The sequence below is a fragment of the Ictalurus punctatus genome, chromosome 14 (genome assembly GCF_001660625.3).
Source record: "Ictalurus punctatus breed USDA103 chromosome 14, Coco_2.0, whole genome shotgun sequence".
NCBI classification, from domain to species: domain Eukaryota; kingdom Metazoa; phylum Chordata; class Actinopteri; order Siluriformes; family Ictaluridae; genus Ictalurus; species Ictalurus punctatus.
The window spans coordinates 20,322,586-20,350,540 of NC_030429.2; the positions used below are offsets into that span (position 1 = coordinate 20,322,586).

A 27,955-nucleotide genomic window follows, 5' to 3' on the forward strand; every position below is an offset into this window, starting at 1 on the left:
GTCGACGTCGGTCAAGTACTGCTGCAAAGCATGTGACGATGGTTTGGTAAACCTGCCGCATGTCGCATTAAAGAAAGTTAAAAAAAATCACGTGTAAAGACAACCTCACTTTGTTTTTCCTGTACAGCCTTTGACAATATACGTTCCTCTTACTAGCTCTGAATCTGTCTGTGAGCATCATACGAATACCAGCCTTGACACGGCACATATCATTTAAAACAAGTGTTTACGCACTTTCCTTTAAATAAATATTTGAACTGGTGATTAACAAGATAACAGAGTATGCGAGTTCTGTGCTAAAACACAAACGGTTGTGAAACCGTCATCTCTTGGTGGGTGGAAGCCTAGAAATACACCACTGTAGTAATAGTCTGGTTACTGAATACTGTATCTAATAAGAGTTTAATTTGGGTTTCAACTGAAGGTAAACGAGCATAATAACGGGGATTTAATTCTGCAGCCCAAGGTGAAATGAATTACATATACATACAGTGGGGTCCAAAAGTCTGAGAGCGTTAGTGAAAATGCTTCTGTTTTGCATTATTTTCCAATTCAATGCGACAATTTTCATTACAAATGATGTTACTGGCAACTTGAGTGAAAAGTTGAAATATTTACACGAATTTCACAGTTTTTTTAGTTTTCGGTACATCCCTTATTTGCTTTAATGACGGCGTGCACTCGAGCTGGTACGGACTCCACAAGTTTATGTAAAACCTTACGATCCATTTTTAGATCAAATCCATCAGAGAGTCGTCTGAACGCGTGCTTCGACAGAGCAGGTTAGACATGAGGAAAATCTGACCTTTTGTACAAAGCCATTAACGTGATCCGTATCGGACAACTGCTTACATTTAAAAATAGGAACCTAGAAATAGTGCAGAATCTTGAATATGAAATACTCAAGATATTGAACAATGACTTTCTTTCTTTTAAATAAATTTCCCCATTTGTTTATTTACAGTTTTCTATGAAAGATATACCTGATCCATATTAGCAAACAAGTGGGCTAATACATACATTTTTGTATGATTTGTAAAGATCACATGCTCAGTACTATGAAAGTCTGATAATGTGTGTGTGTGTGTGTGTGTGTGTGTGTGTGTGTCGTACCCTGCAGTTGAGTTTCACTAGTAAACGGAGGCTTTCCGGCACTGCTGGTGGAATTTCCCAACAGATCAGGTAGAGAGGAGGAGACGGATGGAACTGAAGTCTTCCTGCGCCATTTTAACACTGCAGGGTAATCGCTGGCCACTGGGAACTCGTCCTGAGAGACAAAGAGACCACAGAGACTAAGAAAGAGAGATGATTTTGCAACTTTGCTTTTGAACTATGCGTTTGAGCTCTAAAACATAGATTAATACGAAAAAATCCACCCTGAGCGACCTGCATATTAACCATTAAAACTAACGTGATCTCCGATTAACGGTTTACATACATACCCCTTACAGAATCCGCAACATATTAATATTTATTGAAATAATATTCATTAATATTATCGTTTTAAAAATATTAATAAGCGGGGTCATAAAAATCGCATTTAGTTTTGCATTTAGTCCTGCCCTGAATAAGCTGTTTCACATATTTGATTCTTTTGTTCAGAGCGCTGTTAAAGCCTCCATTTTTCACCTCAGAAATACAGCAAGACTGTACACCCGTATGCTAAATTTCTCAGTAGCCGAAAAGCTGATAAACTCATTCGTTGTCACTCGGATAGATTACTGTAACGCCCTTTTAGCCGGAGTTTCTAAATCCACACTCGATAAGCTCCAATATGCACAAAACTCTGCCGCCAGGATCCTGACTGGGACCAGGACATGCAGTCATATCACTCCTGTTCTGGAGTCCTTGCACTGGCTCCCGGTCAGGTTCCATGTCCATTTTAAAATTATGATCCTGACATACAAAGCATTACATGGCTTGGCCTCTCAGTACTTATCTGCTTTATTAATTCCTCACACCCCAAATCGCAGACTGCGCTCCTCACGGTGTAATCTGTTAACTGTTCCACAAACACGCTTAAAATCTATAGGTGACAGGGCTTCTTCTGTCTCCGCTCCTTCGCTTTGGAACGCTCTTCCTCTCGAACTTAGGGACGCTCAGACCTTTGGCATTTTTAAATCTCAACTCAAGACATACTTTTTTTTTAAACTCGCATTTACTTGCTGATGTCTACTTTTATAATAATAATATTAATAATAATAATAATTATTATTATTATTATTATTTATGTGTACTGCTTATTTTGTGTACAGTGCCTTGAGAAGCTGCTATTAAAGGTGCTCTATAGAATAAAGTTTATTATTACTAATATAACAGATGTTTACATATAGTCCACAATAATAAATGAATTTACACAAACGAACCAGTTCAAAAGTTTACATACGCTTGATTCTTGATCCTGTGTGTTGATACCTGGATGATCAACGACTGTGTTTATGTTTTGTGATAGTTGTTCATGAGTCCTTTGTTTGTCCTGTTCTTCAGAGAAATCCTCCAGGTCCTGCACATTCTTTACTTTTCCAACGTCTTCTACATATCTGACCCATTTCCAACAGCGGCTGTGATTCGATCTTTTCACGCTGAGGACAACTGAGGGACTCGTACACGACTAGTACAAAAGGTGCAAACATTCACTGTGTCATTTGTTATGATTTTGTTTAAAGATCTTTTTTTTTTTCATGTAGTACCACCCTTCAGAAGCGAAATAAGATATTTACATGTTTCCCAGAAGACGACGTGATAACAATTTACACCGATCATCCTGTTCAAAAGTTTAAGAATAAAGCCTATGTAAACTTTTGTGTAAATTCAGATATCATTGTGTCTTGCGGACTTTATGTAAACACCTGTTATCTGAAATAGCTTATTCAGGGCGGAACTAAATAAAAAAAACAAAGTGCAATTTTTATGATACCTCTTATTTAAAAAAAAAAAAAATTATTAACATTTTGCAGATTCTGCAAGGGGTATGTAAACTAATGAGCACGAATGTAAGCGTACTTAGAATGTCCTCCTGTGACGTTAGCACAGCACACACCTGCTATCTTCACACAGGGAAAGGGATAAGCAGCCAACAAATTAGCAACACAACTGCTAATTCAAAATATATTTGAATATAAACATATTTAACGTGTTTCAGAGTGGAGTTTTCCTTTAGGACAAAAACCTGTACTTTTACAGTCCCAAAGCAGCTTTACAGAAACATATACATTCAGGATATAGATTTTAAATGTATGAATTTATCCCTAATGAGCAAGCCGAGGCAACGGTGGCGAGGAAAAACTCCCTGAGACGATATCTGTCTACATACACAAACACACACATGTGCTATCGTTGTCTGAGTCAACTCTTTCTGCCAAAGTAAAGCAAGCTGAACCTGGACTGAGTCAACAGTGTTGTGTAAAGTGTACACACTACAGTGGGTAAGTGTACGAACATAACATAATGCTGTGCTCTAAATGAATCCTAACTCAGAGGATTCCAATTGCTTACAGTTGATAGTGAGCCAGGCTCTTCTAGATACTGCTTTAGACTCAGACTCTTCTTCCCATTGACCTGTAGAGCAAAGGTGCATCAAAATTTACATAATAGCAACAACTTTAAAAAAAACAAACAAACAAACAAAAAAACAACGATTCATATCAAGAGCATTCAGTAATGGTGTATATGTGTCACAGACCTGGCATATGTGATATTGTGTGTTTGCTCTTGCGCATGAGCGTGTTTGTTTTACCTGCAGATGGGTGCAGATTCTCCTGAGGACATCATACACGTTGTCCCGAGACAGGAGCGAGACAAAAACATACTGCAGAAAGAGAAAGAGTTAAAGATGTTAGATGTGGATCTGGAGAACCGGTTCATATGAATATGTCAAATACGGGAATATCTTCATCTCGAGGTGTCCAATCTCCGGAAACGGTTTATTATACATAGCTAATGCATGTATATTGTTTCTGCTGTACTGTATCACAGCACAGTAATTACGATGACTGAGATCGGCATGTCCAACAATAACCAAAGTCAATGATCCAGACGTTCAGCTACTATTTATCTACTGTGATGTGTCTTTGAACCCTAAACACTGCACAGTTTGTGGCCTGCCATCTGATGTTTGCTTGTCCCATTTATTTCCAATGGCTCTTTAGTGGCTGTGTTAAGTCTGACTGTGCAGGCTGGTTTGTGAACAAACAAACGTACAATTAATTCAGGGTGTACAATGTGTGTCTATGGTATTTGAGAATACCTTCTGACTGGTGTCTGTAGTGATGGCGAGGCCATTAGGGACCAGGCCAGCTGTTTTGTGCTTCTTCACCAGACGAACTGAAACTACGGGGATAGCCACCTGAGACGCGCACACACACACACACACACACACACACACACAAATTAATATTATGACTACCTTGTTCCAGTCTCTCACTGTGACTCATTTGATCATTTTACTAGTTAAAGCGCATTCAAATCAGTTACAAGGGGGTTTAAAATGTCTCGTGTAACTAAGTACACTGAAACTAAATGAGCATCCAGCCAGCAGAAGAGTAAACACACAAAGTTACTGATAGCAGTAGGTCGAGAGTTTAGGATGTACTGGGTTTGTGATTGAGTCACGTGCCCTGTGTTCTAGTGACCTGTGTGCATGTTTATCAGACCAATCCTGATTTGACCTAAAAATGAAAACACCCAAAGCACATGATTTCCTTTTCTCTGTCCTCTTTCTGCATGTTTTTTATTTATTTATTTATTTTTAGTGTTTTTGGGATGAACCGATGCAAACTGGACAGGAATGAAAAGGGTGTAGAGGATGTAAGAATAGGAAAAGATAACTATTGGTTATCGGGGCACCCCTAGTTTAAAAACTCAGTAATGCTTTCCTTTTCAAAATAGTTCTGAAGAGCACCCCGTGCCCGAGTTCCCTGGGTTAGGCTCCGGGCTCCCTGCAACCCTGTGTAGGATAAGCGGAATGGAAAATGGATGGATGGAGTTACCCTTTGATGCTAGACTTATTGGGACACCCAATAAGTACATTCATACAGCAAATATTCAGGTAAGTTAAGTGTCCGGATAAACACACTCATTCCACAATAACTACTGGTGCTATTCAATAAAATCTGGAAAAGGAAAGCATTACTGGGGTTTTAAACTAGGGGTATGTCTCGATCAGCTCCATAGCTCGTGAATCAGTATATCGCGTACATAAGTTCAGGCACTGGTAAGGACCCAGGCGTGCTAAACGTTGGAACACACACTGATGACTCGGTTTCCGGAGAGATGACTTCGTACTCGCGTTGTAAAACGTCACCAGAAATTAAAAACATCAATTTAAACGTTTTATATAATCATATAAATGAACAAATTTAATCGCACGCATTTCAGTCATGGTACTTCAAGCAGGATCGTAGGCTAGCCAGTGTTTAAAAAAAAATAAATCATTAAACACTTAAAAGTCATTAGACTCAAACAAACCGTACATAGAACGTCAAATAAAGTTAAAACTCGCTAGCGTAAATAATCATTTGAGGGCTACAACAACGATAACAAGTTCGTCCGCCTTTTTTTTTCATTGAGCTGAGAGGCTTTGGAAAATATGACATCATTTCCAGTGAGCATTGATGTTCCCTAATTTTTGCGGTGCATTGTGGGATTTATTAGGGTGCGAACGCTCCAGTGCACTGGAAGGATTTTGCGACTGAGACAGCCCTTAACAGTGCCGACTCTCTGATCTGTGCCCTTTCTACTGAACTAGCAGGCTGACTGAGATGCCCCCTAGGTCTACCATCTGTAGCATTCAAGTACAGTATTTAATATGATAAGCTGCTCCTACACCAGGTATCCCACATCAAACTCTAAAGTTCTTCATTTCTAACCTATTATATTAAACAGGGAAAACTTTACACCTCAGATGGTTTACACGGACCCGCTCAAGAGAAAGTGAAATTGATGGCTTCAATAGCGCGTATATAGAGCATGTGTGTGTAAGTGAAACTAATCTCGCTAGTGAACAAGTACACAATCTACTCGTCCCACCCTCCAGAGCTAACCTTGATGTCCTTGCCAAACAGGTTAGCGTAGAAACACAGCCAGTTGCGGGAGATATAGAGTCGTCCTTGCAGCAAGATATCCCTTAGGAGTGCGCACGAGTACACTAAGAGTTGAAACAGAAATGGAATTAGGGTCAGTTTTCCTTCTTACCAAGTAGTTTCAGATTCCACAGCTGCCAAAACAAATGCACTGCGATAACGACTGGACGTTTACGTTTCTGTTAGTGTGTTCTGTAACTGATATATGCGTACATGACAAGTGAAATAAACCTATTCGACACTGTGCTGTACATTGAAACAGATTCCACGTCGAGTATGTTTATAGCTAAACCAGCACGACCCACGCAATGAGAAACACACGTCTGAGATAGTAAAACCTCACACTGTACCTTTCATGAGGATCTCCTCTTTGGGAATGTTCTGGAAAAGTTTGTGGTACTGAGAGTTGTACTTGCTGACAGTCTGTAAGGGGAGACAGGGTGGCTGGGTTAGATGGGGAGCGCTGCTTCAATTCTGGATTAAACCAGACATCCTCTTTCTTACACTCTGTGTGGCATGTCTGTCACCAATATACAGGTGTCCCATAAATCCACCATGACAGGAGAACAATGGATCAATGGCAAAACAAAAGCTTTTATTTACAGAACGTGCTCAATATGTCCAGTATTCATCTCCATACACAAATTTAAACATAATATCTACTCAATAAACAGATGGAGTTATGATGTTATACGACTCAATAATGCACAGATGTTCAGCATTCATCATTTTCACTTTCAAATTGATGTTTCTTTCCTAAGAGTAGAATTATTCGGATCATCTGTAAATTTTTTTTAAAAAATATACATTTACCCTGTGATGCATGGTGGCTTAGTGATTAGCATGTTTGCCTTGCACCTCCAGGGTTGGGGGTTCGAATCCCGTCTCTGCCCTGCGTGCGGAGTTTGTATGTTCTCCTCGTGCTTTGGGGGTTTCCTCCAGTACTCCGGTTTCCTTTCCCAGTCCAAAGACATGCATGGTTGGCGTTTCCAAATTATCCGTGGTGTGTGAACGTGTGTGCAATTGTGCACTGTGATGGGTCGGCACCCCTGTCCCCCGCCTCGTACCGCGAGTTCCCTGGGATAGTCTCCGGGCTCCCTGAAACCCTGTGTAGGATAAGCGGTATGAAAATGGATGGATGGAGTCACCCTTTGATGCTAGACTTATTGGACACCCTGTACATTTATCCAGCAGATATTCAGCTAAAGTTAAGTGACTGGATAAACACACTCATTCCACAATTTTGCCAGAAGAAGCCTCTCATATAAAAAAAAAACTACAGGTTTTCAGAGAACCAATGGGAATACGTCAAGAACCAATGGGAATATGTTGCGCAAATATATCGATCCGAATATGTTCAGCGATATCCGCAGGAACACGATACAGCGGCTGAGAAGATGCGTCGAGCGTAAGGGTGAACATGTGTTGTAAATAATAAATACAAAATGAAGTATATGTAGTTTTACTCTCATTGGTTCCTGACTTTGCAGACACCCTGTAATACTAAAAGTAATTTGGTTTCTGCAACTAGGTATCAGAAAGAGTGTTTTCAGATTGTGAAAATTCAGTCATTTAGATATATGCTCCTAAGAATAATACCAAATCACCCCTAATTCCAGTCACGATTCCAGTCATGATCTCTTTCCTCACCTTGATCCACCTTCCGAATCTCCCTGACACCAAAACCATCTTACTGCTGTATTAGACTCCACGACACTGTTTCCCTTCTCAGCTCTCTGTGAACTCAAAGCTCATTCCTCCACTCCAGTTGATCCCTGAGTCTCTACATCCTTAATCTGCTTATCTTCGCCCATTAGCAATGGAAAGTCTCACACCTGCATCTCAACTGGAAACGAGCAGAGATTTCCACTTGATAAAAACTTACTGAACACCCCCAGTGAGTTTATATTGCTTCCCTAATGTTTAACTATGTAAATGAATCAGGCGAGCATGTGAAACGCTAAATAGCAGAAGACTACACCGGTGAGATAAAGGAAACTGTTGATGATTAGACTCGCACTGAAATGCCTGTCCTACTGGCTGTGCTCTAAGCATCAAACCAGCCTGTTAAATTAAATCAAATTAAATTAAATGACTAATTCAGTTAACTTTACTTTTAGTGAGGTTGCTTTAATCTGGTGGTCCCTTTAAGATGTTAGTGTTTATGATGAAGTCGAAGGTCACATGACGATGCTAACATGGCGGATGTTGTATGTCCGGTATTCGTACTACACACACATACTGATTAGTACGTACCGTTTCTACGGCCGCGCAGTACGTACTGCATCGAATGCAGTATACACTGTAACAGTACGCAATTTCTGACGCAGCGCATGTCTTCCTGAATACCATTTGCTCGCATTCCTTTGACTTCCTGAATACCATATATGGAGCTGTTCCCTCTCTTACATCGATATGCGTCCTGTCTTATGCGATTATGTCCTTCCACCTAGCGCCTATGGATACGTTTATAAATTTAAAATGTATATCCTGAATTTCTATATCGCTGTGAAGCTGCTTTGTGACAATGTCCATTGTTAAAAGTGCTATATAAATCAAATTTAGTTGAAAATGACAACAACAACAAAAAAACCCAGACAAAAAAAGAAAAAAAAAGAAAGGGAATAGTCTGATGTCAGTTGTCTGGAGATCACTGCCACAAATTCTTTCCATCGAGATGTGAAAAACTGAATCGTCCACATAAACATGTTCTTCCTAGGGAGTTGTGTGGGTGAAAGAAAGAATGGATGTTACTCACAGATCCCCGATAACATTTCTTTACGTCTTCGTATGAGAGATCATCTATCAGCTGCAGCCTATGACATGCAATAAAACACACGCACACACACACACACACGGTCATATTGATATATATGCATACACTATGTGTGTGTGTGTGTGTGTGTGTGTGTGTATATATGTATATATATTGGCATCAGCCAATAAAACAATATTATAATAAACCTGTCTGTACTAGTGATATGTATGTCGCATAAGGAAAATGTTGAGAAGAAATAAAAGTACATAAGAAAAACAAACACCTGCCTTTACAATGCATTTGAATGTTGGAGAAAAAAAAATTACATAAAAGTTTACACTTTAGGGCTGTTTTGAGAAGCCATGTTCAATCGGCCAATGAACGGTTCAACGTCTCCTTCCAGAATATTTGAAAGTCAGCTGCTATTATCATCACATCAGCAGCTGGACTTTTGAGTACAGAAATTAAGCTCCATTTTGCGGGTGGGATTTAGTGTTTATGTACCAGGAATGCAAATGCAGCCCCGGTGTATAGGTACTAGAGCGTGTTTAACCTCACAGCCACTGCTCCTCCCTGGCTGCAAAGTGTGCATGTAATATCGCTTCCTCAAACACCACTCACTACCCAAGTCATTAGCACTTGTCTGACCCCATCCGCCACACCACATCTTCTCAAGAGGCAGAAGATATTTCATTTGTTTGCTCATAGAAGAAAACACCAGGCAACACTGGGTAGCAGAGAACCCTCTCTTGTACAGAATGATCATTTAGTACTAATAAAACACTAAATCGAATCAGTACTGACAAACTCAGGACTGGCATCTGACCAGTATGGACAAGGTATAACGATTACAATTACACTGAGACGCATGTCCTACAGGCAGAGCTCGAAGGTCAAGTGTCTCAGAGTGGGGTGCGTGAAGCATCTGCTGCATTCGACTAAAAATCCTAACTCATAATTCCCAACCTCCAACCAGGGAAAACCAAAGAAAATGCCCCATCGACTCGGAATTCTTACTCGGGAACTTGAGTTCAAGTCAAATCAACATGGCTGCGCACCGGATCAGGAGTAGCACTTCTTACCTTTAAAGGAGTTATAATGTATGTACAAGTATTTGCTATAGAACAAACAACATACAGACCTATTAGCTTGTTAGATCTGTAACACTGACTATACAGATTGCCGTTTTAAGGAGTTTTAGCTTGTTGCTAACAAAAGACAAAAATGGAGGCTCGATTGAACGGAGGTAGACAATGGCACATTCGTACACTACGGACAATTTGGAAATGGCAATCAGCCTACAGTGCGTGTTTGCTGGACTGGCGGAGGAAACCGGAGCAGCCGGAGGAAACCCCCGAAGCACAGGGAGAACATGCAAGCTCCACACACGCAGGGCGGACTCACGATTCGAACCCCCAACCCCCGGAGGTATGAGGCAAACACTAAGCCCCCTATAGCTATTATAGTTCTAAGCTTATCTGACTGGTCAGTTGAATATTTAGGGTTAAAAGCAAATCTCAATAACTCAAAAACAAGTTTCATATAAATAATGCTAACTTGGACCTGATGTGTTCTGTCAGTGGAAAGTTTTTATTCCCATTGCAATAAATAACCAAACGATTATCGTGCACATTTAAATAATTAACCTAATACATTTGATCATGCATAAAATCTTTTTTCTTTTTTACCGAGCGGAGCGGTGGAAAGTATTTTACAGTTCATCCATGAATTGCAAACGGTTTGAGAAACCCTGATCTAAAGATACTGCAGAAGCATTAAACCTCATATGTGATAAAGCACATTTTTTCAAATATTTACTGATCTCTGTAACAGGAGTCTCTCTGACATGAAGCAAGCCCAGAATCAGGCTGCAATAATAATAAAAAAAAATTGCAAAAAGGGGGGGGGGGGGGGGATTAAATAAATAAAAAGATTTGCACAATCAACCACAGGAGGGTTTAAACTGCACAGCATAAAGTAGGTCATGTAAACAAAATATCTGACATCAGCTGTCTGGAGCTTTCAGTAGGTAGTGAAATGATGTCATTACCACATTGTGTACAATATATATATATAAAAAACATAAACAGCTCGTTATAAACAGTAATAAAAGTAATAACACGTGTATTTACAAAAGAGATCCAACACACTAAACCCACCCACAGCCAACCGTACAGTACATACACTATAACACATAACACAACTAAATCTAATCAGGTGCTACTGTAGATCTATCAATTCTCACTGGAGCACTGCTGTAAAAGGCTTTGTAGAGTAAATATTCCTTTTGTAGTTAATAAAGCAATAAATCACACAACAATGACATTTTTACTGTTCATTTGTGTAACTAGTGATAAAAACCAATCAGAGTGGATTACTGCAGAGATAAAACTGGACCTGGTTGCATCAAATACCTAATATGAGTCATATATATATATATATATATATATATATATATATATATATATATATATATATATATATATATATATATATATATGTATATACACACACGCACACACACACACACACACACACTACCAGTCAAAAGTTTAGACACACTCATTCTTTATTTTTTATTATTTTCCCCCACATTGTAGAATAATAATAATAAAGTCATCAAGACTCTGGAGTAAGACAAATGGAACTATGGGAATTATGTTGTGATAAAAAAAATCCTAAATAAATTAAAGTAATTTCATATTTTATCATCTTCAAAGTAGACGTCCTTTTTTGTCTAGAATTTCCAGAAATGTATTCTTGGCGTTTTCTCAGTTGATTTCTTGAGGAATCTCCCCTGAGATGTTTTTTAAACAGTATTAAAGGAGTTCCCTCCTACGCAGGACTCTTACCGATATATTATTTTCGGAAATATCTCGCGCCGAGTCGTCCGTTTAGAAAAAAGTTGTTTTTTTTTTTGTAAATAAAATGTTAGTCTTCTAATGAAAGAAATGAACATGTCGGCACGATTATATTTTTGTCTACACCGATTTCAAACATTTAATCACACACCTTCATACAATCATGAGAAACATTTCAGTGTAGCGTCTTCAGACTTTTGACCCGTAATGTGTGTATATAACGCTACTAAATCGATTCAGAGATTAATTAAATGTATAAGTACTATTATTAGTATTAATAATTCATAAGATAACTTTCAGCAGCAATTACTTTTCTGAGCTATGTGGTTCCAGACCCTAACATGATAAAATATGAAAATAAGGGGTAAGTTATTGAGCAGGTCGAGTAGGTGTGTGAGAGCAGGGAAATGACCAGGACCACAGTCGGGCTCCTCTGCCACACATCCTTTGGAAAAAAAAACTCAAGCTGTTGTGCAACCAGTCATTCTAGTCTAACTAACATGAAACGTGTCAAAGCTGCTGAAATCGTGTGTAAAGCTCAGTTCGCTCTTATCTTTGTCACATTAACAAACTAAACTGACATCCACTGTGACAAATGACAGTTTGATAGGCATGTACAGTATGTGACTTTTTAATTAAAACAATAATGCGACATGTCACATCATGTCAATATAAGCCCACACACACACACACACACACCTCCAGGCACATGAATCAGTGAATGTATTCACCAGTAGGCCTCACATTGTCATGAAGTTGTTGTGACGAGACTGATCTGAAGTCTGCAGTGGAGCGGCTGAACAGTGTTTGGAGAAAAGGTTAGAATCCTGCATCCTGAGTCATCCATGTGTCTGTACAAACACTGACATTTTTATGGCAAGAATTGTTTCTGTCTGTGGCAAAAGAAATTTGATTCAGGAAATGACTGTGAAAAGTGGAAGACTGGGCTTACTATATATAGTTGCAGTCATAAGTTTACATACCCCTTGAAGAATCTGCAAAATATTAATCATTTAAAAAATACTAATAAGAGGGATTAATACAAAATTGCATTTAGTTTTTTATTTAGTTCCACCCTGAATAAGCTATTTCACATAACAGATGTTTACATAAAGTCCACAAGACACAATAATAGCTGAATTTATACAAATGAACCAGTTCAAAAGTTTTAACATGCTTGATTCTTAATACTATGCTGTTACCTGGATGATCAACGACTGTGTTTATGTTTTGTGATGGTTGTTCATGAGTCCCTTGTTTGTCCTGAGCAGTTAATCTGCCCACTGTTCTTCAGAAAAATCCTCCAGGTCCTGCACATTCTTTACTTTTCCAGCATCTTCTGCATATTTGACCCCTTTCCAACAACAGAAATGATTTGAAATCCATCTTTTCACGCTGAGGACAACTGAGGGACTCGTACACGACTAGTACAAAAGGTGCACACATTCACTGATGCTCAAGAAGGCGACAAGACACATTAAAGTGCACCTATTATGGTTTTGAAACGTGCCTCCTACAATAGATTTACATGCATCCAAAGTCAAAAAACACTTTAACGTGCTCATAATTTAAACTGCAGCACTACATTTTTCCTCCCAGTGTCAAAAACGACTCGTTCAATGATTCGTTCTAAAGGATTCATTCTGAACTCCTCCTTTCAGAGAGTATACTCTGCTCTGATTGGTCAGATGTCCCAGTCTGTTGTGATTGGTCTACCGCTGTCAGCGTGTTTCAAAAAGGAAACGCCCACTACCGTAACGAGTTTCAGCTCCGTCTGTCAGCGAGCAGCCGATGAAGACCAGAAGCGGGGCTTTTTATTACAAACCTACGTTGGTTAGTACAGGAAGTAAGTCTGGAATCACTAACGACTCGTTTCAGCTGTTCAGAATCGGTTCCTTCTTTTGGGAGTCAATAAGTCCGTTTGTCGTGCGCTTTGATTTTTGAAACTTTGCAGACTTTTTACATTCACAAACAGCTCGCTATATGACACACTACATGAAAGGAAATATCTGAAAAACCATAATAGGTGCACTTTAAGGGCTGGGGGGGTGTAAACTTTTGAACAGGATGATCGGTATAAATTATTATTTAGTCTTCTGGAAAACATGTAAATATCTTACATAGCTTCTGAAGGGCAGTACTAAATGAAACAAAAAATCTTTAAACAAAATAATAACATACATGCTGACCATCCTGGTACATTACGTATTAAGTTACGTATTGAGTTCGATTTATCACGTTACTTACTGTTTCTATTTTTGTGATGCCAGGGAAAGTGTTGCTATGGGTTTTAATATATAGATCCAGACATTCATAGGACTGGAGCAATGTCATTAGCTGAATTTTGTGGTGCAAGAGCTCATACTGAGAGTATCACCAAAAAAAGCATGGGTCACATGCTGGCATGCTTGGCTAAAAATCTTCTTCTATATGAAAGAAATTGGTAGCAGAGTAATAAAAAATAATAAAAACAGCAAACGGATGAACCGAGTCATTTCCATTTTGCAGACCTGAGTGCACAAAAGCGATGTTTACGTAATCGTGCCAGGGTTCAGAAGGAATAATTCCTGCCACCAAACGAGTCCAGAATCAGTCCCGAGTACGGATGCAAGTATTCAGCCCCAGTGTGAAAACGCTCCTAGAGTTTAACTGCCAAACCTGCGACTGTCATAGCACTGCAAAAAGTACTTCCAATTCTGTTTAGTGAAAAGATGACCATGAGCGATGATCACATGCAGGATGCTGCAACACATGACCTGTGTACTGGAACAAAAAATGTCACGGGTGTGAGCTTTATATTACTGTCCTGCAGGCAGGCTGGAGCAGGTTGTCAGGTCTAATGATAATGATAATGAGTCTTTATTGATCACATATACATTACAGCACAGTGAAATTCTTTTTTTTCTTCACATATCCCAGCATGTTAGGAAGTTGGGGTCAGAGCACAGGGTCAGCCATGATACAGTGCCCCTGGAGCAGAGAGGGTTATGCGCCTTGCTCAAGGGCCCAACAGTGGCAGCTTGGCAGTGCTGGGCCTTGAACCCCCGACCTTCTGATCAGTAACCCAGAGCCTGGCAGTGCTGGGGCTTGAACCCCCGACCTTCTGATCAGTAACCCAGAGCCTGGCAGTGCTGGGGCTTGAACCCCCGACCTTCTGATCAGTAACCCAGAGCCTGGCAGTGCTGGGGCTTGAACCCCCGACCTTCCAATCAGTAACCAGAGCCTGGCAGTGCTGGGGCTTGAACCCCCGACCTTCTGATCAGTAACCCAGAGCCTGGCAGTGCTGGGGCTTGAACCCCCGACCTTCCAATCAGTAACCAGAGCCTGGCAGTGCTGGGGCTTGAACCCCCGACCTTCTGATCAGTAACTCAGAGCCTGGCAGTGCTGGGCCTTGAACCCCCGACCTTCTGATCAGTAACTCAGAGCCTGGCAGTGCTGGGCCTTGAACCCCCGACCTTCCAATCAGTAACCCAGAGCCTGGCAGTGCTGGGGCTTGAACCCCCGACCTTCTGATCAGTAAACCAGAGCCTTAGGTGTCGATGGTGTTCACTTGGCGCCGCGTGACGTACTTATTGCTTTCATTCACTGATCATCAGTAACTTGTTTATCCTGGACAGGGTCATCTTGGTCATAAATTTTGACAACTAGAGATCGTCCGTACCCACATCTATAATAGGAGAAGTGTGCTATTAGCAGCTGATCAGCTCAGCAGGAAAACATCTTTTATATTTCATCCCGATGTTCCTTAATAGGTTTAGAATGAACAAAAGTGCACCAATATTCTCACCAAATTGAGACAGCTGATGTGTTTTGTCAAACTGGCTCACTAGAGTAGAGGTGGCCTCATTATACGGTCTCAGGCAGCGATTCAACCTGGCCTCTCTCTCTATCACTACGAGCTCTTTGTGTCTTTGTGAGCTTACGCAGATGGAGGACGGCGCTTTTTACTGAGGCCCACTTTCAGACTACCGAAATACACTCCACGCCTCCATTACACTAATTTCCATCCACGACATCCTTTTCATCTCACTCATACTCTCTCTTGTGTGTCATGGATGCACCCCGATTAGGCATGTGCCAATATTACATGAATAATATTTGATCATTTTAAATGTTTATTAGTATTAAAAAAGAGTATTACAGAAAAAAAAAAACTTGTGTTGCTTAACATGATCATTTCACACTGTGCAAGTAAACATTTATTTACTTGCAAACACTTCTTAGAACTTCTTAACTTAAATAAATACTCAGCTAGGCTTAGGTGGTAATACACATTGCAAGGCTGTTTACGAACACAAATATACATGACTCTTAATCAAAACGGTAACGTTCATATTATTATGCAACTGTCATATGTGCCTGGAAAAAACCCTTCACATGCTGAAACTGTGACATTTTCTGCCATATCTAGCTCGGAATGCTACAGCTTTTCCTGAACTGTTCCTCTTCAGCACATTCGATAGTTCAACCGGATGTAAAGCTTGAAAATTTTACCAAAAAGGAGAAAATTTCCAGTGAAGAAAGTCCCCGTGAAGCGTTATTCGATGTGTTGAGGTCAATTCCACTGAAACAGGAAGTCAGGGTGGGACATATATCGAGTGGCTCCTCCCCCTTTTTAAATAGCCAGTAGCGTTAGCTTACCTCACGGTCCGAGCTAAGCCGCATTTGACAGTTAGTACCATGGACATGAGCCCGAGCAGTAACGATGCAAGGTGATTTTTATGATATTGGGGGCGGGACACTTCAGATTCTAGAGAGCATTTGAATGGACAGAAAATCTGATGAGAAGCTGAAGTGCAGAACGATGTCGTCAAAATTGTCGATCCGTATCAGTGGAATCCCATCAATACATGTGAATTTCGTCAAGCACACTGGCTTAAGGATAACCTTAAGGCTAACAAATTCACACCAAAAGCCACAAAACTTCAATGTTGATATCATGGGGACTTTAAAAGTGCATTAAGTAAGATTTCTCAAAGTTTGTCACGATGAGATCTCTAACGGTTAAGTAGGTGGGGCTGAATAAGATTTGTATGATGTTTTTACTCTGTGAGCCCGCCCCCTTTTCAGACAAAGCCACGGTTCAACTAGACTTTGCGTGCGAACTAGAGATGACATTAGCAAAGAATGTCAACACTATAAACAAAAATATGGCTCATAAAAATTTATGAGGATGGTGATGAGTGCAGTCGGTCCTTTTTCCTTCGTAATAAGCTCTTATGAGTGATACGCTATGGTATTAGCATGTTAGCAGAGGCTGGAGTGAAGGGATGTAAGAGAGTGTCTATGAAATGACACAGGAGGGACAGGTAAACAATGTCTATTGCATCCATTCCCGCTGTGACAGGTGTGCATCATGGATGTTTTTGACAGCCGATACGTGATTACAAACTGAACTGATTAGACTTCTGTGTGTTTCGCTACGGCACGTAGCTGTCCAACGACGGTCAGGAAAACCTGTAGCATTCAGAGCTATATCTGGCTGAAAATTTCACCATGTGAAGCGTTTTCCCAGGCACATATGTCATAGACGAAACGAACGCTTTTGTTTTGATCAACAGTCGTGTGTTTGTGTTCTTAAGTAATACAACTTGCATTGTGTATTACTTCCTAAGCCTATCTGAGCATCAAAGCTTGACGTTCATCATGTATGGAAATACATAGCTAGCAAGGTTTTAGACGTCTTTTTAGAAGACTGACTGTTTTTTTTTATCACCACGCCTGTTAAACTGGATCCTTACACAACAGAATCATTACAGGGAGGTTACAGAGTAATCCGAACAGAACTGGCATCCTCTCAGGATTAGGTTGTCAAACGTTGCTGTAAAAAGTCTGTATAAAAACAGCCAAAAGCAACTGATTCCTGAATGTAACACTATTTTGATGTGTAGTGTATATAATTAATTATATCTAACAAATTCTATCTATGCCTCCAGCTAGATAGTTTGTTTGGCTATATCAGCTTTTTTCCCCCCCAAACATTTCTTTTCATGACAACATTAAATGTGTTAGCTTTCTATCATTTCGAGACATTAAATCTCAATTACCTGTAATACATCCTACACATGACGCAGTGCACCCGGACAGTGCTGAGGTTACATAATAATAATTATTCAAAGTTAAATGTTGTCACTATGGCTTAGTGGTTAGCAAGTTTGCCTCGCACCTCTGGGGTTGGGCTCGAATCCCGCCTCTGTCCTGTGTTTGCGTGTTTTCCCCTAGCTTCGGGGGTTTCCTCGGGGTACTCTGGTTTCCTCCCCCAGTCCAAAGACATGCTCTGTAGGCTGACTGGCATTTCCAAATTGTCCATAGTGTGTGAACTGGTGTGTGAATGTGTACGTTATTGTGCCCTGCACCACATCCAGGGTGTCCCCTGCCTTGTGCCCCACAGACTCCAGGCTCCCCCATGACCCTGTGTAGGATAAGTGGTTTTCGGAAATAGATAGACGGATGGATGTTGTCGCTGTGCAATCTTTGATAGTTTTAGAAATTTTTAACAGAGAGACTGTTACCAGTAAAAGTTCTACTTTCAGCCAGTGACTGTGCAGCTCCTTTCTGTGCTACTACGAAACTAAAGTTATTAAACCTGACTGAATAAAAAACCCCAAAAAACGAGCTCTTAACGAACGTTATGTGTATAGTCACGTCCGCAGTTTTTCATAAGAAAAGAGCTGAAAGTGTTTCATTAAGCACAAATATTCTCTCAGTGCCACTCCGCTTTATTCTGACTCATTTGAAATGCTTTGCTATGGCAGTTTTTTTCGTTTTTTTTTTTTTTTGAACTGCAAAACAAACCAGTGGGTTGTAGTTTTCTTTGGTAGTGATTACATGAAGCTTCATGGTAGTACCAAACCCTGAAAACTCATCAATATTGACCTTTAACAGACAATACAATGGGGTGTAGGACAAAATCCGTAAGACTGAATTGTACACGCCCAACAAAACCCCACTATTATAGTATGCATTTGTGTCTGACCTTTTAATACCTTCATTTAGATGTTCATTAGTCCCTGTAGCTGTTTAACACTTGGGATTTTACTGTGCAGTTTTACATTAAGCTGCTCGTGCCTTTACCATCTTTGCAGGACCAGTCAGTGGGGTACAGGCTCAGGCCTGTAGGAATGACGAGACAGCAGGTATGATTTCATTTCTGACATGACTAATGGGGACGTACGTTATCTTTCGAGAAAATTCCAAGCCTTGAACATCTTACTAAAAGGAGAAGTGGTATTACAGGGAGTGAGGGCATTAGTGTGTGGGTTTTTTCTCACATGATGCTTTGTCTGTAATGTTGGAGACAAAGTGGCTCATCCTCTTTCTGAGGGTCACTGCTCTCTGGCGGGATCACCAGGTTCACATCATCGCTCTGATCCATCTGTTCCGCCATCTTCCTTAGCCTGAGGGAATTCATTTAAAAAAAAAACAACAACATTATTATAATTATTTGAAATCCATTCATTCAACAGTCTCTAGGTATAAATCACCAGGTCAATAAAGTGAAAGGTCTAAGCCATAAAAATGTGAACTGAGGTGTTTAAAGGTGCAATAGTCATTCTTTTTTATTTCGGACTAGTACAAATAACCTGGACAATATGTACAACATGATTAAAAACATTTATTGAAGCCATGATCTCAGCACTAGTGTATCATGGAATACTGCAGTCCAGGCTGTACTGCTCGGCCTCCTGTCGATATATTATATAGACGTTATATAGACACTCCCCAATACCACTTTTTAGCAAAATGTCTTCCAAAATGTACATACTAAGTTTATATTATATATATGTTTTTTTTTTTCAGAAAGTCTTTAGGAATGCCTTTGACAGAAGAAGAACTTACTGAAATCATTCTCATGGATGGATCGGGAAGCTTTCGCAAGGTAGTGATGGACTTTAACAGGAAACATGGCAAGCACATCACACACGACTCTGCAGCTATAGGGTTAGGGTCAGCCTGGACGTTTGTAAGCTTTTATAAGACTTTTGGACACCCTGTTCTTTTACTATGAGCAAAAAACCCACCGTGCATCCAAAAAACGTAATGACAAGAAATGTCGCACTTTTATTTTTTGCACTTTTCCAAGACGGAGAAATGTGTTACTGGTGAAGAGGAAGCGGAATTAGTGACTCTGCTCCTACAGGTGTGTAAACGCAATCTGAATAAAGCATTGAACTGTTTTAATGGGCAGCTTTATATCACATAGGCAAGCCAAGTAAGGTAGATGTAATTAAATTTCACAGTTTTCACCAAGACCCACATTCATAGAAATGTATGTAATGCTAAAAACTTGCTAACCGTGGTAATGAGAGTCAGCTGAAAAACACATGGGAGCTCATTACAAAGAAAAACAGGACAGCGAAGGCACTTGTGACCATCTAGCAGCAAAACAGCATGAGCCGAAGTTCATGTGTTTATAGCGTTATAACTTGGCAATCAATCACTATGTTTACACGGACACCAATAATCCGATATTAACCCGATTAAGACGATACTCTGATTCAGAAACTAGCATGTAAACAGCGATTATTGATTACCTTAATCCGACTAAAGTCATACTCGAAGTAATGATGTGTGCCATTAATCGATCTATGTTCTATAACATGTAAAACGGGAACATGAAGGGAATATTCTAAAAGCAACCCATGTAAACACCTTAATCAGAATACTGTCTTATTCAGAATAGGACCAATAATTAGATTATTGCTGTCCATGTAAACATAGTCAGTCAGTACGTTTACATGGACGACAATAATCCGATATTAACCCGATTAAGACGATACTCTGATTAAGAAACTAGCATGTAAACAGCAATTTTGAATTACCTTAATCCGATTAAGGTCATACTTGAAGTAAACACAAATCGAATTAAGACGTGTGGAGTATTCCTGTTTTATCGACGTGTATTACAGACATGTACACAACTTAATCACACTGTTAACGTCGTGTGGGAGTTTTCACCGCATTTTGCGACAGGACACGTACACACACGGCAGCGCTCAACCGTTTTACGGCGAACAAGAGAGTTCGGCTGCGTCCCAAACCATGTACTTGCCCACTATAGGCCTGTAGTAGGAGAAATAAATGTATCTCAGCTACTATATAGACGGTAATTACGCGGTTTGTGACGCAGCCCACGGCTTCAAGTTATCTATTTGCACGTACAGCATGACAAATAATTAACCGCACTTAAAGCGTCCGTAAAAAAAAATTAATAAAACACCCAAAACTGTATACGGTACCGTAACGAAGACCAACTGTATGTCGATACGTGAAATTCTGGAGGGACGTCGGACGGCGTGGCGTGGGGACGTAATGACGTGTGCTGTTAATCAAACTATGTTCTATAACACGTAAAACCGGTACATGAAAGGAATACTCTAAAAGCGACTCATGTAAACACCTTACTCACAATATTGTCTTATTCAGAATAAGCTCAATAATTAGATTACTGCTGTCCGTGTAAACGTAGTCACAGTCTGTGTGACGATTTTCAATAAAGAAAGCTCTTTTTTCCCACCTATTTCGTACTGCAAACAACGCTGAACAAGCAAACATTTTTTAAAACACAATTTACTGCAGGCTTGCTTTTTGAAGATGCTTGATGCAGAATATCCCGTTGCTACATCAATCACCCAAAACGGACGCTAGACAAAGAGATAGGGGGCAATGTGGGCGGAGAGGAGTGGCCAGCGTGTGGACTGCCGAACAGGCCGATAACAAGCACTAAATATAGATGGGAGAATGTGAGCAAAAGCAACAGACAGACAGGGTGTGATGAATGCAAGTACAAAGCCAAATCTTAGGCTGTAAATCCTAATACAAAATTACACAATATAATAAAATGAGTGTATATAAATATGCACTCACTAAACAGAACATTTAAGGCAGAGTTAAGGAGAAGTTTCTAAGCCAGTGTGATTTTAGCAGAATACGGTTTTAAAGGAAAGTGTTGATGTACATGACGTGATGAATGCATGGAACAGATTTGCACTAAGATGTACAATAGCACTGCTCTATGTGAAAGCAGAAAGAATTCATACCTGAGCTGACTCATGCATTTCTGAACATGTGTTTACCTGCCAAAGAACAGCAACTTATAACTCATATACCTCAGGTTACAACTGAATAATAGTTACATGAAAATATGTAATAAATATATTAAATATGTCTTTAAAAAGGGGGCAAGATGGGCTTAGTGGTTCGCATGTTTGCCTCAGACGTTCAGGGTTAGGGGTTCGAATCCCACCTCTGCCCAAGTTTGCATTTTTTCCCCATACTTCAGTGGTTCCCTCCAGGTACTCCAGCTTCCTCCTCCAGTCCAAAGGCTGATTGGCATTCCCAAACTGTCTGGAGTGTGTGTGTGTGTGTGTGTGTGTGTGTGTGCGTGTGATTGTGCCCTGCGATGGGTTGGCACCCGTCTTGTGCCCCGATTTCCCTGGGATAGGCTCCAGGCTCTCCCGTGACCCTGCTTAGGATAAGCGGTGTGTAAAATGGATGTACTGTATGTATGTGCTTAACAATATGCAAAATACATGCTGCTAATCCTTGCTTCAACTAAGACAGCCTGCTTTTTTCTTCTTCTTCAGTTCCTCCACACAACATATCCCTGTAAATGCTGGGGCTGTCTTCCTGCTGTCCAAACACAGGGGTGGCACTGAGGGAAAGTGTTTGTTTCTCTGGAATGCATCCAGGGGGGTGGACAAACAAATGACTCCCCAGGGAAAGTGCGCAGCTACTCAGAGGATCTGGCACCGTGTTTGGAGATGTGATTAGAATCAGGACAGGGATGGAGAACGAGCTGGAACACACACTGTCTCAACTATACAAAGGGCTTTTATGTCACTAGTCTCGCCTGGATACACAGTGAGAAGAAGGTGCGACGAGAGTGGAATACACTTTTCATACGTTACAAGCTCCATTACAGGGTGAAAAATGTCACCGATTCATGTCTGGCCAAAGGCAACATTCATCAGCTTTATAGATTTTTCTCTTTATAGATAGTCTCTTGCATCTGAAGGTCTTTTTTTTCCCACAAATTGTCCTAAATATTGTCATTTTAGGCATTTGAAAAGCCACTAACACACGACACGGACAAACGAGCTAACGTCTCCCCACACTTAACAGCTTACAGCCGTACAAATCTCACACTACCCTAGAAAACCGTGGGAAATCAAGACAAAAAGCAGTGGGTTTTTCCATGGTACCCATTCAACATGAACGTTGACCTATTGGCTGCAATTAATGGACTGTTTATATTTAGGTTGAGGAAGCTAGTGGAGGATGAGTTGGCTTAGGACGAAAGGCTGCTTTATTCCAAATAATAGACCTTCACGTACCAGGTCATCCTTATACATGTAGGCAGACGTGATGGGTTATTATTTCGGTATAATTAGGAAGTATTGTAAACTGATGGAATAAAATGTTACTGGAGGGGAATTATACTGTATATCTCCAAACTAAAAAGAAACGATACCCAAAACATTCCGGGCAAGCGTCTAGTTGAAATAAGCATGCTAATAGAAATAATAACGTCATAATATGGTAATAAGGGGGGTGTTTCGATTCCTGCCTCCACCCTGTGTTTGTACGTTTGCCCAGTGATTTGGGGGTTTCCTCCTGGGTACTCCGGTTTCCTCCCCAGTCCAAAAACATACGTTGTAAACTGATCTCTGATCTCTGAATCGTCCGTAGTGTGTTAGTGTGTGAGATTGTGCCCTGTGATAACGTATCCCCCGCCTTGTACCCCGAGTTCCCTGGGATAGACTCCAGGCTCCCCTGCGTAGGATAAGCAGTAAGGAAAACGGATGGATGCATGGATAGATATGGCGATAAACTCTTACAGTAAACTTTTGTCAGATATTGTGCACGCTTTGTTTTTGTTTTTTTAAATACATGTTGGGTACAAACTCTGGAAGAGACTGATGGTTCATGTAAACATTTTGTACCATTCTGAATCTTTAAAATGGTAAAGCATTTAAAGTTTGTTTTATCCTCCGTTTATTGTTGTAAACGTTAAGTAAAAGTCATTTGTGTTTATTTATTTATTTATTTATTTATTTATTCATTTTTCAATGCGGCACTGCTCTTTCGCTGGCCTTTTATTCTTAGCAGACCTGTGACACATATTGCATATTGTAAAAAAAAAAAAAAAAAAAATCTTCAAATATTGTAGAAATGATATTTCTGCCATATCGCCTACCCCATAAACGGAAGTGTAGTTTCAGCCTCAGAGTTTCCGTCCATGGCTCACGGAGCGTGTAATATATTTTCGTCAGCTCCGGGATTTCATTAGGTTAGAATCTGAGTGTCTCTTTGCATTTCTGTGTGGAAAGCAACAGGAACACAAACCCACAAAGCACTGAGACAATGAGCTTTTTGACGCAAACTAGAGTTACCAGATCCTTTTATCACAAGTGCCAATTACTAGCATCACGTCTTTAATGGTTAATCATATTCCCGTTTGAAACAGTTAGTAGTAATGAACATGCCTGGCCAACTGCAATGTCAGTCAAACAACCTCTTCCTGTGTTACAGTTCTTGGCCATGTTTGTGAGATAACTGAAGTGTAACATATGAAAAGGACAGTGGAAAGAGAAATGATATCAGTCATCAAAGTGGTGTCTGAAGAATCCAATACTGTCGGCTGTGGAACGAAAAATAATGGCAGTCCAATTCACGTTAACGGTAGTCTGCTGTAGGATACAGTTTCCTGGATATATCAACTGATAAACACTGACGGACGCATCAACAAATTCCACATGTTAAAAAAAAGCCCCATTTGCATGTTAAAGGTAGGGGAATGATGAATGACCAGTACAGCAATATATATTTGCACTTCAGACTGCAGCAAAATACTCTTGAATATGAAGAACTAAGACTCTGTTAAGTTGATTAAGGCCATATGAAGCAATGTTTGTAAAACTTTGCAAATTTATGTGCTGCGTACTTTCCCTCAATTAGCCAAGCACATCAACAAAGTACAGTGCAATGTGTTAGTGGCCTCCCTTCCTTTAACTTTATTCACAGTGAGATGTCTTGTTCAAGTAAGCCCATTGTAGGGTCACATTTAATATACTCAAGACTGAAATGCACAAATTATACCACACCATCATGGGTAGTGGAAGATCAAGTGCTAGAAATTTTGTTGAGGGTGCAAACAAACTGAAAATAACACGGTTAGTAATGTGGGATTGAATGCAATTGTCAAACAGGCATTTAACGGGTGATATAACAATGCATCACCACTGCTTAACTACAAATGGAAAATTCAACAGTTAAAGCACGCAATAATGTACCACGAATCGGTGAATTTGAGTTTAATGTGGGTTTATTATCAGTAATGATGTAATCAAAGTAATCATTGAAAAAACTGTAATCACTCAAAAAAAAAAACAACAACACTGTAACGTTGCCTAAGCAATGGCCAGTAGCACTACTTACATGACATTACATTTACACTATTTGGCAGACTCCCTTATGCAGAGCGACTTACATTCTTCTCATGCATACATCTGAGCAATTGAGGGTTAAGCGCCTTGTCCAAGGGCCCTACAGTGGTATCTTGGTGATGCTGGGGTTTGAACTTATGACCTTCTGAGCAGTGGATCGAGACCTTAACCACTGAGCTAAGCTTCCCGAAAACCCCACTGTGTATACTAGGGTAGGATGATACATATCGTAGGACAATAGAAAAATGCTTATCATTAGACATTTTCCTATATCGTCCATATCACCAGTGTCAGGAAAGCTACTTATCACGAAAGCTGCCGTTTTATGTCACGTTTTACATCGAGGTCTGAGCTCGGCGCTATTAGCGATGTGCTGTAGCGAAACAAAGACAAGCATGGGGGATCGTGACGCAGAGTAAAACTCCCAGCAACACTCAGGCTTCTACGAGATGGGGAGCGTAGACAGAAAAAGGGAGCTGCTTCTGTCAAATGGATGCTGAATAGATTGTTTAAATATTTATTGAATTTATTCATATATTTTGCTTTCATATTGTTCCCATTTTAACTTTTTTTTTTTTCTTTTCTTATTCTCATTTATGAGAATTCTGTTCAGTGCCTCCTCTGATTGAAAGGGGAAAAGAAAAAGTGCCTTTCACTGGGGCTAAGTTCACAGAATAATCAAAAAGCTGTTACGAATGCATGCAGTTATGCATGTACCACATCGTGATATAAGATGTTGTCTATTTCGCCCAGCCCTAGAGCACACTGCGCTGTAACGTGTTCTACATGTAGTTACTGTATAGTTTACTTGTCTATGTATAGTTTAATATAATCATGGATACATTATTTTTTATACTTAAACATACACTACACCTTACACTTTTACGCTCAGATTTAGAAGGCGTGTACGTATATTATAAACAAATATTTATCTTTTACTGATTCATCTCTAATGTAATAAGAAAGTCCAATTTAAATAAGGATCTACCACATACTTCATAGTTCTCAGTTGAGACTGGTGAGCCAAAACAGTCCCCTGACACACACAAACACACACACACTTTATTGTGAGCCACAGACAGAGTTAGACTGTGTAGACAAGTCCAGAGGAAAAATATGCAAATACTAGAACGTATAATAATCCACACATAACACTCTGAATGCTCTACTCATATACATATATAGCCTTTTCTATATCTGTTGCTCAAAGTGGGACCTCAAGGGGGTCATGAAGCATCGCCAGGAGTCTACAATTTTTCACATTTTATTACACTGGAGGAAATCATGACCCACCATTGTCAAAGTAATTATATTTATTACTGACGTCTTATAGATTGGCTTTCAACAGGTTTCATCCAAACCTGAATGATTCAGGAAGTCAAACTGGACCTAATATGTTCTATCAGCGGAAAGCTCCAGAACAGAAAGCTCCATGGCTCTAGTAAATAGACAAAATATTACTGTACGAATAATTTTTATGAGATACATCTGTGCTGAGGGGGTGTGTGGAATTGATTTTGCTGTAAAATGTATCCCTGGCTACAAAGAGTCTGAGAAACCATGCTTTAGACACTAAATCCTTGTCTCCTTCCCAAACACATTTAGAAAGAAGAAGAAAAAAGACACTGTTTAAAATGCTACCGAGCCCCTGCTGGTCCTGTTTATCTCCCAGGAAGTCTAAAAACAATTACATCCAGCAATGCAGAGACACTGACCCATGCAAAGCGTGCTATTGTGCTTAGAGGCCTCTTGTTAAAAAAAAAAAAGAGAGAAGAAGCCAGAAAGACTCTGAGAGAGCTGAACCTTCAATGGCTCCCTTGTGCTCATGTCCTTAGATGATCTCTTTGTTTCGCTGCAATGTAAGCTGACATAAAAGTCCCCTTCCTCAGACTCTCTACTTGATTACACATACACATTACAACCCTCAAAGACAACTAATGCAAAGAAATTAGCTTTTTAAATTCGCTTCAAGCGACAGGCTAGATCCAAAAAGGCATCCATAATCATGTGTGAAAGCAGTACGACTATTCTGACTTATCTCACTATTTCACTGTGTCCCTGCTGAAAAGACGTGAGACCGGATGCTGACCTGGGACTGATTGTAGATAAACTTGAGGTTTTTTCTTTACTGAATGGGAGGCAAACGTGTGCTATATGGTTATGTGGTATATTATATATTATATTATCGTATATATATATATATATATATATATATATATAGTACATATACACAGATAAAAATCTTAGAAATGATTACACCAATTCCTAATCATATTAAGTGATTAAGTGAAACAATATTCACAGTATTAGGAGAGTACATCATGTAGCTACTGCATAACTTAGTGTGTAAAATTAGCATTTAAAAAATAAAAAAAAAAATTGGCAAAGGATCCATGCTGGGGAAAAAATCCCCCATGGTAACCATTACTGCTTTCTATCATTCTTCGTATATTGATAATGATTTGTAATTCCCAGCTTTCTCTACAAATGTTTGGGTCCTAATGGTGACCTGTGAGTTTTGTAATGGGATTCAGAGGTTTTGCTCGTGTTTCATTGGACCAGTTCTGCAATTACAATACACTTTACACAATACACTTCAGTTAATTACCAGAGATGGTTGTAGTGCCTTACTGCATTCTGATGACTTTTTCTGATCACACAGTAATGTAATGCATTACATTTTAAAAGTATATACTTTGATTACAGTTACTGATGTCAATAAAATGACGTTACTTGCGTTACAAATTTATTGTTAAGAAAACAATATTAAGTAAAATGCATTTTAAATAAATCACGTTTTTGCCCCGA

The 27,955-nt window shown here is 39.8% G+C and overlaps 1 protein-coding gene across 4 annotated transcripts in view; it reads right to left on the minus strand.

Moving 5' to 3' along the window:
• The window catches only part of LOC108274709 (GRAM domain-containing protein 2A), a 36,653-nt gene that overhangs the window by 5,840 nt on the left and 2,858 nt on the right, over positions 1-27,955 (minus strand). The window contains exons 1-9 of one of the 4 annotated variants that reach the window (XM_053685772.1): positions 18,971-19,050; positions 8,839-8,896; positions 6,894-7,186; positions 6,431-6,503; positions 6,042-6,145; positions 4,247-4,345; positions 3,737-3,808; positions 3,496-3,558; positions 1,114-1,267 (exon numbers count right to left, since the gene is read on the minus strand). In XM_053685772.1, the coding sequence (XP_053541747.1) occupies positions 1,114-1,267; positions 3,496-3,558; positions 3,737-3,808; positions 4,247-4,345; positions 6,042-6,145; positions 6,431-6,503; positions 6,894-6,905 (577 nt within the window). In that variant the 5' untranslated portion in view covers positions 6,906-7,186; positions 8,839-8,896; positions 18,971-19,050. Of the gene's footprint in view, positions 1-1,113; positions 1,268-3,495; positions 3,559-3,736; positions 3,809-4,246; positions 4,346-6,041; positions 6,146-6,430; positions 6,504-6,893; positions 7,187-7,730; positions 7,927-8,838; positions 8,897-12,443; positions 12,593-18,970; positions 19,097-27,955 lie in introns of those variants that run through there. The other 3 variants (XM_017484991.3, XM_053685770.1, XM_053685771.1) reach the window with 3 other exon arrangements.